Genomic DNA, 14963 nt, shown 5'->3' on the forward strand with positions numbered 1-14963 from the left:
AAGGAACACTGCTGAGACACCAACTAGTCCATTAAGAAGTATGCGAAAAACTTAACTTGGTTCTAAGCCTTCCGATTCCTGCTGCGTTACTGACGTCAACAGCAGGAGGGGATTGGGTTACCAACTGCTTTTAAAGTGCCACTTAAATCACACCCTGGTGAAAATATTTGACAAATTTGGGCCTTGATAAAAGCTGTCAGGACAGCAGGACGTAGTATGTAAAACCAGAGCAGGCCAGAACGCCCTGTCACTTTTGTTAATGGCCTGCTCATACAAAGCTCTCTTGATGAACAAATGGAATGGAAATCAAAAAAGCAGGCCAGCTCCACTGGATGCCAAGCCTTGATTGCAGGATCAGAGTCTGCTTCTTATATTTTGCATTCACGGGCACAAGTAATCTCTTGCTGACTGAAGTCAGCAGGCTTTTCTCATATACGCAGTGTCTGAAAACAGGCTTCATCCAGTGGTATAAACATTTAGCGATACATATGCTTGTCCCCAAGTCCCATGCTGACACTTTTAACAGATTAAAGCTTGAACAATAAATTTAGCCTTGCCTGGTTGGATCTACACCTCCCCCTAAAATGGAATTAATCTTTTATTCTTGTCATACAAACGGTCATAAACTCAGAGCTGAAGAAGGTGTGAATTTAAAACTCCTGAAAAACAAATAATTTCTTATTTCCGGGGGGGAGTTATGTGCCTTTACCTAACTTCTGATAGTGGAAACATAAAACCTTAAAAACACATGTAAAATTCAATAACTACTTTCTTAAATCACATTCTTATATTGAATCCTTTCAGTATATATATGTGAATAAGCAAAAATAAAATGCATTTATTTACATTCTTTTTTGAAAGGGTAAACCTAAATCACCTTCTGTCCTCCTAGTTCCTTCTCACACTCACCATCTCAGAACACTAGCTTCTTTAAAAGAGTTTGGACTAATAACCAGGTGAACCTTGCTCTGTCTTGTGAGGAGAGGACAGCACCAATCTAACCAGAGAAACAGACTAGGCAACTGCTTGGTGTGGCAAAGTTCCACATGTGACTGACTCAGCAATTGCTGTGATTCAGGGGGTCAGACCAGGGGTGTAGCAAGGGGGGAGCGGAGGGGGTGGCCTGCTTCCAGCTCCGTCTTTTGGGGGCAGCGCGAGCAGCGCAACCGGCACCCCGCTACGTAGCACGCATGCGCAGCGTTGCTACATATGCGCACTACGTAGCGACGTCCCGCCCCGGGTGTGCATCATGTTTACCGCTCCAGGTGCCCAAGCGGTTTCCCACACCACTGGGTCAGACTTCCCCTCTTCAGGGGCTGAGGCCAGGAATTTAAAGCAGGAGGTATATAGCCAACTAGAAGTACTTGTAGTGCCAGTTTTCTAGCCTAAGAACATTGTTTTGTCCTCCTTTGATTCAGAGGACACCAGCGCAAAAGCCCTGCTCCATCAGAGGCTATAGCTAATAAAGCTGGCCGAGCCTCTTTAAATGAAAAGATTCTTCCCTGTGAAGGAGGAACTGCTGCTGAATCGATATCTGAGTTCTGCTCTCATGAAGTCTCCAGTCCGAGGTATCTTTGTCTCTGCTGAGGTCAGTACTCACAACATAGCAACAATGAGCATGCCTGGAGGAAAGAGCCCCTCTGCCTGCACTTTGAAAGAGACATACACAGAGTTCATTGAGCAACTTATCAGCAGACAACCTTGATCTCCATTGGCTGTCAGAGTATCTACAAAGAGCAGTAGTAAAAGACATGACAAGAGATTATAAACGGCAAGGGCTATAGCCTGGTACCAGATCATACATTAACGTCATAGGTTCAATCTATGGAATCTCCAGATCGAACTAAGAAATAATCCCGCCTAAAACTTTGGAATATGTGAATTTCAAATGAAATTGATTGCAGATTTATCACATTAGGGATCACACTGCTCTTTTCTGAAAGCTATGGGTCTCATGGTGTCTCCAATTTCTGCAATCTCCTGCCACCAGCAGCCACTTGAGCTGATTTGTAAGTCATTCCAAAAGGGACCTTTTTTGGCAGTGCAAGAGGCTGTAGTAGATAGTGGTAATGGAAGCCCTATTATACAAAGCTTTGTGTGCAAGCCAATGAGATTAAATATCAAGTATTCAGAGTAGCCAATAGAACTAAATATAGCAAGTACAACTGCAGGAAATGAAAAAGTGAGTGCATTTTGTATACTAAATACAAAAGCCATGCTAAAAGATTACTTTTCTCTTTAACCTTACTTACTTGCTGGAACACTTTATAAAGGAAAGGAAAGCAATTCACCAACAGCAAAAACGTAGAAACTATCAAACAGATTACCTTGGCAGGCGTATCCCCTTTCTTCATAGCCAGCGTTGCACAAACACTTTCCAATGGGAACTAGCCATTCTCCTTCAGTACTGCAGTACATCTTGGGTGCGTCTTCCTCTTTGGAATGATTAACACAAGAACCTCGCACTTCCACCAGTGACTGGGAATCCATAGGGACTGTATCTGGAAACATGGCCAAGTTCTTTACAGTGAAAGGGCACTTCTTGAAGTACACTCGCACTGACACTAAGGCAACGCACGCACCCACATCTTGAAAAGCCAAGTAAAATCCTTTCCTGCTAACAGGTCCCACCTCACGGACCTCTGTGTTGAGTTTAAGAATCCGATCCCCAAGATCCATCTGAGTGAAGCTCTCATCGGCAGCAATGGTATCAATCTTTGTAAACTGATGTTCTCTAAACTTGACGGAATGGTCATCATCAGACTCCATATAATACAGGTTAAAAGTTTCCTTGCAAGTGCCCAGAACTAGTGGGATGCTGTTACAGTCCCTTAGGGTAAATTTGAGTTCTACATAGATCTTCTGAGCTGAGTTACGTGATATCCAGTTTGTCCTCAACCAATTGTTCTGACTGTGGTCCATAACGTTGCAAACCTGATACGTCCTGATTGGCGTATAGTTCTCATCAACACCACTTATTTCTTCCCACTGAAAACATAAATAAAAGGATAGTTACTGGGGGGGGGGGAATAGTTATAACAGCAAGCTCACAGATAATTTACCAAGCAATGATCTGATATCCCCTTTTCAATTAAAAGTTAGAGAAAAGACTTAATCAATGTATATTTTTAGAAAAAGCACATGGCACAACTCTTCAAATTGTCTCACAATACTGCAGAATGTGGGTAGGAGCTTGCAGGTTTGCAACACACACAAATAAATAACACGACGGTACCAAAATTTGGGCACTTAAGCATACCCAGAAGAAGGCTGGGATAGAATAATTCTCCATGACAGGCTGGGTAATGTTTATGTAGAGGAGATGTCTATCACATTGTTTTCTACCAACATTCTGAAGTACAGTGGTACCTCGGTTTACAAACAGTCCCGTTTACAAACACCTCCGTTTACGAACACCGCAGACCCGGAAGTGTTTACATCCGGGTTCTGCGGCGTCAGATGCACAGGTGCGATCTGTGTAGTGCATGCGTGTGTGCGCAGAAGCGTGCCTTTGGGGAGCGAATGCCTCCATTTATGAATGCCTCCGTGGAACGGATCACGTTCGTAAACCGAGGTTCCACTGTAATACAGTCTCAAGAGCACAGCACTACTTTTTTCTGAACATTTTGAAACATTTGGGGGAATTGGGTGCAGATCAATCTTTGCGACCTTGCTCCGAGACCCAACAATCAAGCACACCACAGCTGCAAAATATTTATTTATTATAATGTAATATAATATAATATAATAAGAAGATAACATGCCACCACAAAACAATTTGGAAGCAACAAACACAGCTGTACAATTAGATTTACCACTACCTACTTAAAAGAAAATACTGAAAAGAAAAAGTTAATGATAAAGGGTATGAGGATTGTATTGGAAGTTATTTTCAGCTGGAAAATAGCCTGCAGATGAAGAGCTACGCACTCCCCAACTTGAAATTAGCACCTTCCTTCTGCTGCATTTCAATAAAAGGAAGACGCCTGAAGACTGTTCATGTGTTGCCAGTACATGATCCTGGTGGCCCTTCAATGTTTTGTGTAAGTGAATACACTTCTAAGGCCATAGCCCAACACTGCATTAAGCAAACTTAAAACCTCTGAGATTTATGGAGGTAAATGCACTTAATTCGTTGTTGGACGTTTGGCTTTTTAATTTAGAGCAGCACAAGCATTTGTGCCATCTGCTTCTTTCTGTAAAAATATATCCATATGCATTGCCTGCGTGACAATAGGTAATTCAGGACACTTGGCTCTGGACTAATTGCACCTGTTTTAGATATAGAAAGTCTATTTTGTGACATACTTTGCATATGTGTTTTATTTGAGAAGCTAATCATTTACTTCTCTAACTGCAGAGAACAAATTATTACATTAAATGAATGGGAATGCACTTTTGTCCCTACTTACTAACATGCAAGCAGGAGCAAAAACCATGCAATTCATTCATGAGTGAAATCCTTGGGATTAATGGAGAATTGTGATTTGGAGTCAAGATTAGGCACGTCTAAATTCTGAGGCCACTGGTTGAAAGATGCAGTGTGAAATTAATGTTTACTGGGCTCCTCGTGTTGATGGTAGATTTATGGAGGCACTAACCTGGTGGAAGTTTAAATTCCTTCTGCTTTTCGTGAAGGTACATAATTCTTGATAACTGCCACGTTTATGTTTCCAGGAGTTCAATTTAAAGGGTAATTTGGCCCAGCTGCATCTCACCTATCTTTGTAGATCTGGAATCCTTTTGGGTGACGTGGTTATATAATGAAGCTTTAGATTGGCATTTGGTATATTATTAGATATGGACAAGATACCCAACCCTGTCTCAGCCGAAGATATGTCAGCATAACTTTTTCAGCCCAGTTCAGCTGATGGAGGTGGGATGGGAGTAGGACAAGAGAGTGGGGACTTTGGCTGGATCCTGGGTCTATTCAATTACTTGGCAACCCAGCACAGAACAATATTTTTAAAGGCTTGTTATGCCTATTGCTTGCTATTGAATCCTGACAAGACAGAAGTACTGTTTGTGGGGGACAGGTGGTGGGCAGGTGTGGAGGACTCCCTGGTCCTGAATGGGGTAACTGTGCCCCTGAAAGACCAGGTGCACAGCCTGGGAGTCATTTTGGACTCACAGCTGTCCATGGAGGCACAGGTCAATTCTGTGTCCAGGGCGGCTGTCTACCAGCTCCATCTAGTACGCAGGCTGAGATCCTACCTGCCCGCAGACTGCATTGCCAGAGTGGTGCATGCTCTGGTTATCTCCCGCTTGGACTACTGCAATGCGCTCTACGTGGGACTACCTTTGAAGGTGACCCGAAAACTACAACTAATCCAAAATGCGGCAGCTAGACTGGTGACTGGCAGCGGCCGCCGAGACCACATAACACCAGTCTTGAAAGATCTACGTTGGCTCCCAGTATGTTTCCGAGCACAATTCAAAGTGTTGGTGCTGACCTTTAAAGCCCTAAACGGCCTCGGTCCAGTATACCTGAAAGAGCGTCTCCACCCCCATCGTTCTGCCCGGACACTGCGTTCCAGTGCCGAGGGCCTTCTGGCAGTTCCCTCGCTATGAGAAGCCAAGCTACAGGGAACCAGCCTTCTCGGTTGTGGCACCTACCCTGTGGAATGCCCTCCCACCAGAGGTCAAAGAGAACAACAATTACCAGACCTTTAGAAAGCATCTCAAGGCAGCTCTATTTAGGGAAGCTTTTAATGTTTGATGGATTTCTGTATTTTGGTATTTTGTTGGGGGCCGCCCAGAGTGGCTGGGGGAACCTGGCCAGATGGGCGGGGTATAAATAATAAATTATTATTTTAATTTATTACTATTACACAGCACAGCAGCAGTAGCCCCAGCTGAATGAAGTTTGGATCTGGTGTAACTTTGCACTCGCTTAATTTACACTAGCTTGCTTTAATGCCATCTCCTTGTGCTTTATGCCAGCATGCTCCCCAACAGTAGTATTGCTAATTTCCCCCAAATCACCCTTTTAGTGAATTCACATATAAGATGCATGTACATGCAAATGGGTCCACTTCCAGTTCTGGTTGCAAGTTGGAGCCCAGCAACATATTGATGGCACAGATTTCACCCTCCTATTCTAAAGCAGCCATTCATTCATTCCTAAACAGATTTTTTTTCCTTTGAGTAATTTTTAGTGTTTTTAACGATACTACAGTTTTCAGTATATCTTGATATCAACACATCTGTGCATCATTTGTCTGCATCTTGAAGGCAATCTGTTTTCATAGAGCAATTATGTATTAACAGAAATCAAAACAGCCATCTAAATTTATCTTTCCAATAATAACTAAATTTGATTTAGAATTATTTTATCATTACATCATTAAAAATGTGAGTGGCATGCAGTAAAATACAATATATACCGTTGAGTGCATTTCTTAGATCTTCAGCATGTTCAACATTTTTCATTTTGCCACACTGACACCAGGGGGTGAATACCGAGGTCTAAATTGCATGACAAACCAAGCATCACCAGTATATACCTTCTGCACAAAAGGGTTGAGCCATTATCACTGCATTAATTTGTAATGAAGACCAAATTGCCTGTAAACTTATAGAGGGATGAGATTTCAGGCCATTTGCACAGATAGCAAAACACCCAAACTAGCAGTTAACACTGAAGCATTGCTCAACACATCAGGTTCCGATCTTATCTGTAATAGATAGATATTACTTGCACTCGTTTCCTGATGGTGCAACACAAATAATTTTGCAATCCCTAAAAGAGCTTTTAAGCATTTAAAAAACTGTTAATGACCCTGCTGTTCTTAATGCTGAAATTGACTTATAGCCTTGTGTATTCGTATCTTATTATGTGGAGACATCCATTCATTATTGATAGGGATTTTTTTATGAGACTTCATGCCCTAGCAGCACTTTCAATCATGTTCCCTCCTGGTACACAACGGAGACCGTTTGATCAATTGGGCTCATGCACTTGAGAGACCAGAGTGTTTAACTGCCCCACCATCACAGCAATCATGTATGACCTCTCAACTTGAAACATGATAAGTCAGGAACCATTTAAGAAACAGCAAATGTTGCTTGTATATTATTATATGCAAGCCATTCAAAACTACAGAATTCCTGCCAGGAATTCTTGGATCTGTTCATAAGAAAACAAGAAGAGTCCACTGGAACAAACCAAAGACCCATCTAGTCCAGCATCCTATTCTCATATTGGGAAACTAGGGAGCAGAATATGACAAAAAAGCACTGGTTTTCAGCAACTGGTATTCTAGAGCATTGCTGCTTCCAACTGTGAAGATAGAGCATAGTCATCCTGGTTAGTAGTCAATGTCATCAATAGCCCTTTCCTCCATTAATCTGTCCAATCCTTTTCACAGAATCATAGCATGGTAGAGTTGTAGTGTTGGAAGTGACCCTGAGGAACATCTAGTCCAACTCCCTGCAATGCAGGAATAAGCAGGTGGCCCACACAGGGATCCAACCAAGCTCTAGCCGAAGAATATCTCCCCCATCAAAATATACATTTTCATCAGCCCATTAGGCTGGCCAATGGTAAAAAGAGGACTGGAGTTGTAGTCCAACAATATTTGGAGGCCAATCTCTGTTGTAAATAGATCAACAGAAATGTTTAACATTAACAGCTATCACAACTATTTAAAATACTCTCGAGATTTTGATAGGAGGAAGGCACAACTCCCATTGAGATTTAATAAAAACAGTTGGTTTGGAGATATCGTTCTCCACACTGAAAGATTTAACTTTTTTCACAATTCGACGCATATAATTCTTTGTACAGGATTGTACATTTGCCATGAGTTGACAGCATGACTACCTCCAATTATTTCCATACTCATGTCAGACTTATGTTCTGATAGCAGTTGGTGACAAAATATAGACTGAACTAAACTGAACCTGACACATTCACAGAAAACATACTGTGAACATGCGGCCCAGGGGGGAAAAAATCAGAAGAAAAATGACAATTGGATGGGAAGATATTGATATAATATGAAGATTGCTACATGTACCAACAAGCTCCAGATATGCTGTTGGAAACAGACATATCATCCAAACAGGCAATGTGAAGAATAAAAATGGTATGGCATTCTTGTTGTCAGTGTAATTACTTCACATCACCTTATAAACTCACAATGGCTGGGGAACTCTCATGTTACAGATGCCCTGCATGAGAACAGTATGCATTTTCTGGGTGAATACAAGGGGATTGTTCATATCACTTTTTGGTTGCCAAGCAATCGCCCTAACAAATGGTAAACAAAAAGGACAGAACCCTTTAATGCCGTGACTCCCAAATGTTGTGTCAGGACCCACCAGCGGGGTGCAAAAACCTTGTAGATGAGCTGCCAGGCAGCCTGCAATGAATGCCAGAGACAATGCAGCCCTAGGATCTAATGAATGCATGATGTCAGGGTCAGAGGTGAAGACAACAGGTGGGCACCTCAAACCAAGATCAAGAACAGATGGACTGGTTTCGTTTGGCTTAGTGGAGAAATGGAGGTCTTTGTGGCTTTCACGAGAGGCACAAACCTAGGAGATTCTAACCCACATGGCCTTTTTTCTGCTAGAAGAAATTACCTCCCCGATTCAAAACACCATGTGCAGTGTTTTTGTTTGTGTATTGGGGCTTTTCAGAAGCCTTTTTGAGACGCAGCCTTCTGAACCTCCTGAAAAAACCATCAAAGCGACACCCAGCTATTTGTAAAGTCATGCACAGAAGGATTTTCCCCACACATATGGAACAGGGGGGTATGTATTTCCTCATGCCTCAGTTTTCTGAAGTAGGTCACAATCCTTCTTTTGGAATGGTGAAATGTAAAAAAGGGGGGTCAACTACTATTTCAGTTTTAATACATCCTACACTTAAGAAAAATTCAAATATATCTAAGGAAACCCATTGATCAATGGGGAACAAAAGTGAGAAACATGTGCAAGTATGAAAGGACTGAAGGACATCATCAAAAATACCATACTTGAAATTCAGGGTCATTGTAAACTTAACATTCGGGGGGGGGGGGGGAATCTTCGATTTTTGCATTCTTACTGCCTGAAACAAAGAGTGTGGTTTCATCAAACAGGTGCACAATATATCATTTCTTTAGTCTACCCTGGCTTTCAATCTGAATATACACAATGGAACTCTCAAATGAATACATATTATCCTATTGTCATTTTAAATAGCATCAAATGTACAGTGAGATTCCTTAATGCTGCACTAAAATAAAACTGTTAAAAAGCACCAGCTGGCTATATCAGTAATGGCTTGCCTCCAAGTCTCAAATGTCTTATTTATATACAATGGAATTCTGCCGGCTGTTTAATATTTAGAGCTAATAAATATAATCAGCACTCCTATGACTAAAAAACCGCAAACACAAATATGCTTGAAAATCCATCCTAACTACAAATTTCACAATGAATGAAGGGATGTGTGTGTGTGTGTGTGTGCGCGCACACACACACACACACACACTTGATATACTTGAGTAAGGCATACAAATCTATGCATTTGATAGTTTCAGTTGCAAAACTAAGCCTTCTATATATCTATAACGCAAAGAGTGAAGTGGATTCATTTATTGTACTGCCAATAAGAAACAAAGAAGGTTATCCATCAGTTTCAGCAAACTATCAAGAAGCGCTTCCAGTTACAAAACCAGGCACTTGCTCATTAAAGCAAACACCCCCACCGGCTCCCAAAGCAGCCTGAAAACTTCCATTACTGACTGCATGACATGGCTGACAAGACATTACCAAATGACTTCCACACTCATTTGAACATAAAAATTTTCATATTCTCAACGGAATTGGGATAGGTAAAGGAGGACAATATGCTCTCATCTAATGTATGCGCTGTGGTCTAAACCACAGAGCCTAGGGCTTGCCGATCAGAAGGTCGGCGGTTCAAATCCCTGTGACAGGGTGAGCTCCCGTTGTTTGGTCCCAGCTGCTGCCCACCTAGCAGTCCGAAAGCATGTCAAAGTGCAAGTAGATAAATAGGTACCACTCCAGCGGGAAGGTAAACTGTGTTTCCGTGTGCTGCTCTGGTTCGCCAGAAGTGGCTTTGTCATGCTGGCCACATGACCCGGAAGCTGTCTGCGGACAAATGCTGGCTCCCTCAGCCTATAGAGCGAGATGAGCGCGCAACCCCAGAGTTATCCGCGACTGGACCTAATGGTCAGGGGTACCTTTACCTATAATGTACACTTCATAGCTAACCTATGGTCCTCCATTAGTTGTTGGCAGTGCTATTTTTCTAGAAAAAGAGGTGCCGGAACTCACAATGAACACGTCCCTTGTTGTCTTATAATGGCAATGGTGCCCACCAGAGAGGTGCCAGAAGTGAATTCTGTCAAGTTCTAGCTGAAATAAAGCCCTGGTTGTTGGACACCAATTCCCATTAGCCCTAGCTAATCAATGGCCAAGAATGTTTGGAATTGTGTAGTTCAACAAAATCTGGAGCACCAAAGGATAGCTACCCCTATCTTCAAGATTAAGCCGTTATTTGTTTCTTTGTTTATAAATGTTGTCATCCATCTGCCTTGGGAGACATTGGTGAGATGTCCCTATGGAGGTGAGGTTAGGCTGTTGTAAAGTTGCAGCGCCTGTTGTGGCTGCAGAGACAGTTGCAGGAGAAACATGTTTTGTTGCAGCTGGGGCAGCTGAAAGCACCCAGTTTATAAAGGAGCAGCCTCAAAAGGGACAGTTGCAGTTAGGGAGAAAATGCTGACTATACGTCAAATCACAAACTGATTTCATGTTAGGAAAAGAGTTGTAAATTGTTTGGGATGACTAATTAGAAAATCTATATTAAGTAAAGAGAGAGGAGGGAAAGTTCTTATTACTAAGTAGTCAGAAAAAAATGAGGTAGAAGCAAGAATAGGCTGAAAATGGGAAGACATTAGAACTTTTGGGAAGAAAAATTTGTGGAAAACTAAAGATTTTCAAAAGCTTTTGAGATAGGTTTTTTTTTTGTCTTTTTGAGTTCTGTCCACTATCAATGAAGCAAGCGCTTCTGAAAGCACATCCCTGTTCAGCTGCACATTTTGAAGCAAAGCAACAGAATCCTGATCAATGTTATTGTTACTGCTCCATGATCACAAAACTTAATGTACAATGAGTTCAAAGTATAAGCTAGTGGGTTGTTTGTTTTGGTATCTGTATTTTCAAGTTATCTATATACTGGATTTCACAGGATAAAAAAAAAATCTAATCAACTCTCACTAAGAAACTGATTACAGATTGCATCAAGGTCAAAAACAAATTAGCTAAACCCCAGAGATTTCCCCCTCCCCCCCCAACACTACAGCTCTAAACAAAAAATGTAGCCCTGCTGGGAGCATGTTTCTACAAGTGTGTTTAACTTCTTTCCCCTGTGTTGGAGCCTGCAGAAGGTGGGAGGGAATCACACAACGATTTCATTGTTTGCCTTTTTGATGAATCGTGCCTCCGTGGCAAACTACAGACATCATGAGACGATAATGAAAGTCTCTATTTGCACACCGGTCAGACCTCTTGTAGGTAACCATACAATCTTCCCTCGTGCCCTGCTTATGACCTCAGCGGCAGACCAGGAACCCTCCTCCAAGGATAGGAGGTGGTTTAACCTTCAGACTAGTTCAGTCCCTTGGGATTTCCCCGGCCAAAGGTTAGCCTCTGAGTTACTACATGTCAAATTATTTGTGTTTCTGATAAAGACGACTCAATCTCAGGGGCTTGAGACAAGACCACCAAACTTATTTGACTTGAATTAAAGTCTCAGATGTCAGAAGCTAGCCCCATATACTGTAAGATAAGGAATGCTTTTTTAATGCATAGCGGCTATTGCATATATTTTCCCTTTCTCTCTCTCTCTCTGTCTGTCTGTCTGAAATGGCAGCATAAATCACTTGCTCTCCTTAAACAATACCTATAGCTTGAAGACACATGCCAAGAGTCTGCATTTCAAATTGTCAAAAATTCTTATTGCATTTGTTTGTTGATAAAAACCCCGAGGTACAGTCTGTCACTGTTCCTACAGTAAGAACCCTTTCTCAAAAGGCTTGTATACGATCCCAAATCTTTCTATATAGTACCTAACTTGGATTGTATCACAATCCCTTGAGGAGGACACTAAGCACAAGAGAAGGGGGAAATGCCGCAGGATATGTTATTATTATTTGGGGCAGGATACAACCCCTAGAACAAGTTTAGGGGGTGCATGGGGGGGGAGAGAAGAGGGAATTCTAAGTTATGCAAGCAGACCTTGCTTCCTGCATGCATACCCAATTTAGCACTATGTTGAATTTCATCCTTGATTTTTATCCTGAACTCAACATGTTTATTTGTAAACAGTTCACCTGGAAGATTCCCAGAGCATTCAGGACTCCCTCAGACTCCCTTAGTCAGGCCAGAGCATCTGATTGGGTCTCCCAGCCTTACAGGGGTATCACAGCCAGTCCAAACCATCAGATCCCTCTTAATCCACTGGTGACCAGACTAAGGAGATGACCTAACAAAATTCTCCTCCAATCCTAGTGTGTTTGACTCTTCCCCTTGATGTCGACCTTTCCCCTGAAACTTGACCCCCTTCCAGCTGTTCCCTCCCCCCACAGGATTCAAGACCTATATTTATGAAAGCAAATATTGGTGCAGAAAACTGGTAGAGCTAAAAAAAAAAGTAACAGTGGAGCAGAGGAGATGTTTCACAAGGGAGAAGCACCTGGCTAAGGAAAGATAATGTATCCCTTTTTCTGCACCATTGCTTGTTGCAAAGCAGCCCTTGAGGATGTTTTGCAGTGGTGAAATGGCTGCTGAGTTAATGCTACAAACTTACATGCCATTACGATACTACAAATCTGCATTGGCTGCAATGTAACTTATGTAGTTTGTCTATTAAGTTAAAACAGGATTCTCTGCTCCTTAGAATACAGTGGCACCTCGGGTTACAGACGCTTCAGGTTACAAACTCCGCTAACCCAGAAATAGTACCTCAGGTTAAGAACTTTGCTTCAGGATGAGAACAGAAATCGTGCTCCGTCGGCGTGGCAGCAGCAGGAGGCCCCATTAGCTAAAGTGGTGCTTCAGGTTAAGAACAGTTTCAGGTTAAGAACGGACCTCCAGAACAAATTAAGTTCTTAATCAAAAGTACCACTGTATAAGCCTCATTCCCGATTTTTGTTAATCTTATTGCTTGCCTTACCAGCAAAGCTCCTGGTGTGTTTTCTCTGAAAGAAAAACCATATTTTTAAATAAAATATAAAATAAACTAATAGATATTAATTAAATATAGGACCTGATGTACAAAGAATGAAGCTAGCATCTAGGAAAAGACATCAGCGGGGCTTCCCTGGCCACTGTAACATAAAAGCCATTCTAAATATAGGGTTTTTAAAAAGTGTAAAGAGGTGTGTGTGGTTAGAAAGAATTCAAACAGATGATAGATAATAAGGCCTTAATTGCTTCCTTTGGCTCAAGAGAGCCCTCTGGCTACTGAATTCTGGATTTAACCAATCTATGTTCACCCTGTAGCTTTTTCTCACACAATGCCTATTACTGGGACATTTGAAATACTGAACGGCATTCTGAGTAGTAGAATGATCTACCGTGGCAAAGCAATCACATTCTTGGCAAATTTCAAGTGCAGGTAAGGGAAAGGGCACTTTGAATGTATCTCTGTCTTGAGTTGAGATGCATGAGCTCTCCAACACTCAGATTAACCCAGAAATAAATATGAGACTTTCCTAAAAATTGGGAAGATCTTGGATAAATCCCCCCCAAGTCAATCTATGGCACAGAAAAATTACCAAGTAGGGGGAGAGTCAGCAAACCGAATATGGGGCCATTTCATGGTTTTTGCCCCTACAACATCATAATTTCCTCCCATGGAATGCAATGGAGCAACATCACAAGGAGGAAACTGAAAGACCAGGGGAGCTGGCAGTTCTTCTTTGGCTCAGATTTTAATCAGAACCAGAGAAGCATGTGGAGGCTTGCAAAGTTAATATTTCCTTTGAGGTGTTCTTTACCAAACCCTCAAAACACTTTTCCACTCATGGTTCGAGAAATCCTTTGCGTACGTCTCTGGTCTTGGCATAAAATACATTCTTCTGGGAATGAGATATAGTTTCTCTTATCCCTGAGAGCTATGTGACTCCTATGTTCAGTCCACGTGGGACCTCTGCTTATATGGACTTGTTGCTTAGTAATGAAGCATCAAAACTGGATTGCAGAAAGTTGAGCCAAATTGGCCCTTAAGTTACCTTGATCATCCTCTTTCCTTACTTCTAGGAAATGCCTGAAGTGGCAACATGCACACTTTCCTGAGAATATGCCTGCAAATTATAGATGCTCAACTAACTCACACATCACTATGTGACTGTTCAACAAAGATGATAGCCCTGCAATTGGTTCTGCTATCAGTTTTAAGATCTGCTTTTATGTTCCATGGGGTTCTGTCCCAGCAGCCCAATTCCAGACCCAACCCTATTAGAACCTATGACCCAACACTGAGAGGAACTAGTGAAATGATATTTGTAAGGACACAAGCCAGGTCATTAGATACCACCAGGTTCTCATAACAGGAAAATTGCAAATATCACTGCAGCATACGTTTTTAAGATGCTGCCCCCTTTGAAAAGCTTTGCAAAAACCACTCCCCTGGGATTTCTCATTTACTGGGTTTCAATCTGCGGTCATCCATCACCTCCTTCTTTGTCATGTAACAAGTGTGTGATACCTAAGTGTTTACTGAGTGGGGGATGCAAGGTGACAGCACACAGTCGCACAGCCTGTTTGTCAGTATACAGGGGAAAATCACAAGAAGTAGCTCCAGCTGTCATGTTAATTAAGCATTGTTTGGCTTTGCAACTGCTCTGATTGGTCATCACCATGAACATTCAAATAAAAGGTAGAAAAGAGCCTGTTAGAAGGTCACATGGCAGATTTGGGGTAGGTTTCAAGAGTCTGATTCA

At 41.9% G+C, this 14963-nt stretch overlaps 1 protein-coding gene across 2 annotated transcripts in view; it reads right to left on the bottom strand.

The window, feature by feature from the left end:
• Positions 1 to 14963, bottom strand: part of EPHA3 (EPH receptor A3) — a 214899-nt gene that overhangs the window by 137235 nt on the left and 62701 nt on the right. For both annotated transcript variants that reach the window (XM_035116806.3, XM_035116807.3), the window contains exon 3: positions 2328 to 2988. In XM_035116806.3, the coding sequence (XP_034972697.2) occupies positions 2328 to 2988 (661 nt within the window). The remainder of the gene's footprint in view (positions 1 to 2327; positions 2989 to 14963) is intronic.

This window comes from Zootoca vivipara, chromosome 4 (genome assembly GCF_965207765.1).
Source record: "Zootoca vivipara chromosome 4, rZooViv2.hap1.1, whole genome shotgun sequence".
In the NCBI taxonomy this organism is placed as follows: Eukaryota; Metazoa; Chordata; class Lepidosauria; order Squamata; family Lacertidae; genus Zootoca; species Zootoca vivipara.